The sequence below is a fragment of the Vitis vinifera genome, chromosome 13 (assembly GCF_030704535.1).
Source record: "Vitis vinifera cultivar Pinot Noir 40024 chromosome 13, ASM3070453v1".
Taxonomy (NCBI): Eukaryota; Viridiplantae; Streptophyta; class Magnoliopsida; order Vitales; family Vitaceae; genus Vitis; species Vitis vinifera.
The window spans coordinates 3,864,297-3,868,568 of NC_081817.1; the positions used below are offsets into that span (position 1 = coordinate 3,864,297).

General features: G+C 41.5%; 1 protein-coding gene across 1 annotated transcript; it reads left to right on the forward strand.

Annotated features, from left to right (window-relative positions):
• The first annotated feature begins 405 nt into the window (after positions 1-405).
• Positions 406-3,954, forward strand: LOC132252504 (cucumisin-like). The gene is made up of 10 exons (XM_019224308.2): positions 406-576; positions 746-834; positions 921-1,015; positions 1,103-1,346; positions 1,443-1,956; positions 2,082-2,182; positions 2,298-2,534; positions 2,649-2,760; positions 3,002-3,215; positions 3,303-3,954. The coding sequence occupies exons 1-10, from the start codon at positions 421-423 to the stop codon at positions 3,827-3,829; spliced, it is 2,289 nt and encodes a 762-aa protein (XP_019079853.1). The 5' UTR covers positions 406-420; the 3' UTR covers positions 3,830-3,954.
• Positions 3,955-4,272: the final 318 nt, after the last annotated feature.

A 4,272-nucleotide genomic window follows, 5' to 3' on the forward strand; every position in this document is an offset into this window, starting at 1 on the left:
TTGACCAGTCAACAGGCCCATAGGCCCGGCCCGAGCTGGGCCGCGGGCCTCTTATTTACGGCCCGGCCCGCCCCGGCCCGCCCGTTGGAGACCCTTATGATTGATGCTCCAACACACTCTCTCCCTCTGTATAGTCTTTGAGCTTTATTCATAACTTTAACAAAATTCTTTCTCAAAAGAAGTGACAATAATAATAAAAAAGATTGAATTATTGGAAGGGATGTAAAGTAGATGTTGATGGGCATATCTTTTAATGAAAAAAAGTCTTTGGTATTATGGGGGATGACTGGTGAGTCTTTTGATTTATCCGTGCATTGCTCTTTATTCTTTTATCTTTTTAAATACAAATTATTGGAAATGTCCTGGAAGGTGTAACATTAGATTAAAAGAGAAAAAGGATTGGGAGGCTCATGTGTATATATGTATAGATGTCCAAGCACCACGAAGCGCATAGCTTACCATCATCTAATGGCAAAACAAAAAAACTCCTTTCTGTGGTTTCTCCTTCTCAGTCTCATCTGCAGTCTGCTCAGCACCCACAGTACTGCAGCAGCTTCCGAGGATGATGTTCGAAAGGCAAGAAACACCCATCTCTCTCTTGCTTTCTCTTAATTAATGGCTTGGTCAATATTCCATGAACCATACATGCATGCGTGGCGGAAAAATTAAGATTAATCTTGCGCTGAAAATCATGCTTGGGTAGTGTTAATAAACTGGATTTGCATCAAACATGTTGTGGATGCAGGAGTATATTGTGTACATGGGTGCCAAGCCTGCCGGAGATTTGTCGGCGTCTGCCATTCACACCAACATGCTGGAGCAAGTCTTTGGCAGGTCAGAATTCACCTTTTGTTTTTTTGTTTTTGTTTTTTTATTTATTACATATATGGTACCATTTTCCCCATGGAATGCCTTTTCAGTGGTAGGGCATCAAGTTCTCTAGTTCGCAGTTACAAAAGGAGTTTCAATGGATTTGTAGCGAAGCTAACAGAGGAGGAAATGCAGCAAATGAAAGGTGCGTAGGTGGGTTTAAATCTTTCTTTAATTGAAGTTTCTCATGCGTGTAATGGCTACAAAATTAACTGTAACTTTGGAGTTTCAGGCATGGACGGGGTGGTCTCGGTTTTCCCTAACGAAAAGAAACAGCTCCACACAACTAGGTCGTGGGATTTCGTGGGGTTTCCCCGACAAGTTAAAAGAACAAGTTTTGAAAGCGACATTATCATAGGAGTGCTTGACACTGGAATATGGCCAGAGTCTGACAGCTTCGATGATAAAGGATTTGGCCCACCGCCAAGGAAATGGAAGGGCACTTGCCACGGGTTTTCCAATTTCACTTGCAACAAGTAAATCTCACTCGCAACAGTGTCTAAATACCCTGTTACAAAAGTTTAAATACTATCCTTATTCCTTAACAAAACTTTCCACTGATGTTATTGCAGTAAAATTATTGGAGCCAAGTACTATAAGAGCGATGGAAAATTTAGCCCAAAAGATTTGCATTCCCCAAGAGATTCAGAAGGCCATGGGACACACACTGCGTCAACTGCGGCAGGGGATTTAGTCAGCATGGCAAGTCTAATGGGCTTTGGTTTAGGAACCGCACGGGGTGGGGTTCCATCAGCTCGGATAGCTGTGTATAAGACGTGTTGGTCTGATGGCTGTCATGATGCTGATATTCTTGCAGCATTTGATGATGCAATTGCTGATGGGGTTGATATAATATCTATTTCAGTTGGGGGTAAAACTCCCCAGAAATATTTTGAAGATTCTGCTGCAATCGGAGCTTTTCATGCAATGAAAAATGGGATACTAACATCAACTTCTGCTGGTAACGAGGGACCTCTCCTTGTTTCCGTCACAAATGTCTCGCCATGGTCTCTTTCCGTGGCTGCTAGCACCACATATCGGAAGTTCTTGACCAAGGTGCAACTAGGTGACAGGAAGGTTTATAAAGTAAGCTTGCTCACACTTTGGACTAATAACCATCACTTTCAAATATCATTTATTAAAGTAATTGGATTTCAACTACGTGGAGCTGATTTTTGGAGGTGGAGGTTATATCATTGCCTTTTGTGTAGGGAATTTCGATAAACACATTTGAGCTCCATGGCATGTATCCTTTGATTTATGGTGGGGATGGCCCGAATACTAGAGGAGGTTTTAGAGGGAACACATCCAGGTACTTATTATTATAGAAAGAAAAATAATTAATTGAAAATGAAAGCCGTATGTTAGAAATCCTGAATTTTAAAGTGTGTGTGATAGATTACAGGACTTTCATCACTGAAATGCAGGTTTTGCCAAATAAACTCACTGAACCCAAATTTAGTGAAGGGTAAAATTGTCCTTTGCATTGGGCATCGCGGTGGGTCTGAAGCAGCATGGAGTGCATTCTTGGCAGGTGCCGTTGGGACTGTGATAGTGGATGGACTCCAACTCCCCAGAGATTTCAGCCGCATTTATCCCTTGCCTGCATCTCGCCTTGGTGCAGGAGATGGTAAAAGAATTGCCTACTACATCAGCTCAACAAGGTATCAATTTACACAGCTTCCTACTTTTATTTGGAGATGACTGTAAATTATTTAAGTGATATGCTTTAGGATTTGTACGGCATATATATACTTAGTCTTACTACATTTAAACAGTAACCCAACTGCATCGATATTGAAGAGTATTGAGGTTAGTGACACATTGGCCCCATATGTACCCCCCTTCTCATCAAGGGGTCCAAACCCAATTACACACGACCTTCTCAAGGTAGCTTATGCGATTATTCTTGATTTTCTTCTCATTTATTCTATTACATTTTCATTTCTATATCATGTAAACCCAATTCAACATTTTCATCACCCATTTGAGAAAACATAGGGTTTTTTTTCTTAATCTATGTTGAGAACGGTTACACATATCTCAGGCCAAAAGACCCCTTTTCCTTAGTTCATAAAGACTTTCTAGAAGCTCGACATTCATGATGACTTTGTGATCTTACTGCATGCAGCCAGATTTAACAGCCCCAGGTGTACACATTCTGGCTGCCTGGTCACCAATTTCTCCCATCTCTAAGGTACCTGGCGATAATCGAATAGCGGAATACAATATAGAATCCGGCACGTCAATGGCTTGCCCACATGCTACTGGGGCAGCTGCCTACATCAAGTCATTTCACCCCACCTGGTCTCCTGCTGCTATTAAGTCTGCTCTTATGACTACTGGTAATGACTGAATTTTATTCCTGGCCTTTCAAATTATGAAAGAGGTGATAGTAATGGATCTTAGTCCTTTGTGTGTTTTGTAAGCAGCTACTCCCATGAGTGCTAGAAAGAATCCGGAAGCCGAATTTGCATATGGTGCAGGCAATATTGATCCTGTAAGGGCTGTGCACCCTGGTCTAGTGTATGATGCCGATGAGATTGACTTCGTAAATTTTTTGTGCGGAGAAGGATATAGTGTTCAAAATCTACGGCTAGTCACCGGGGATCATAGTGTCTGTTCTAAAGCTACGAATGGAACCGTTTGGGATCTAAATTACCCGTCCTTTGCTCTTTCCATCCCCTACAAAGAATCAATCGCTCGCACGTTCAAAAGGAGTGTCACAAATGTTGGATTACCAGTATCCACATATAAAGCAACTGTTATTGGTGCCCCTAAGGGACTCAAAGTCAACGTTCAACCAAACATTTTATCATTCACATCCATCGGGCAGAAACTATCTTTTGTGTTGAAGGTTAAAGGACGGATAGTTAAAGACATGGTCTCTGCTTCGTTAGTGTGGGATGACGGTTTATATAAAGTGAGATCCCCCATTATTGTGTATGCAGTCCAATAAAATTCCAAAAGCCTGGTGTTTTGTACCAGTGGAATTGTGGCATCTATCATATTGAACTAAATGATGTGGTATCTATATAAGATGGAAATAAATGATAATATTCAGGATCGGTTGTATTACCTGTCCATACGGGCTATTGGATCAAATACCAAATCGCATGAGCCACTTGAACAGCCGGTAGACCCCCAGTTTTTTTTTTTTTTTTACCCTCCTAGCCACTTTTTTCTTGGGCCCACCTCGGTTGGTTTTTCAGTATTTACTCTCCCCAGAGCCCAGCTTTTCTTTTTGCTCCCCCTAGGCACTTTTCTCGGGGGCCCACCGCACCTTAATCCCTCTTGTTTGGTTCGTGTTTTGTTTTTTTTTTTGCCCTCACCAACCCAAAATTGGAGTTTTAAGGACATTGGTTGAAATTATTGCCAAAACATACTTTTAAATTATAATCA

What these genes read in the sequence shown, in the direction of transcription:
- LOC132252504 (XM_019224308.2), top strand. Translation starts at nt 421, where the DNA reads ATGTATAGATGTCCAAGCACCACGAAGCGCATAGCTTACCATCATCTA. An exon ending in GTGACAGGAAGGTTTATAAA is followed by an intron (nt 1,957 to 2,081) that starts GTAAGCTTGCTC and finishes CCTTTTGTGTAG; the next exon opens with GGAATTTCGATAAACACATT. An exon ending in TACTACATCAGCTCAACAAG is followed by an intron (nt 2,535 to 2,648) that starts GTATCAATTTAC and finishes ACATTTAAACAG; the next exon opens with TAACCCAACTGCATCGATAT.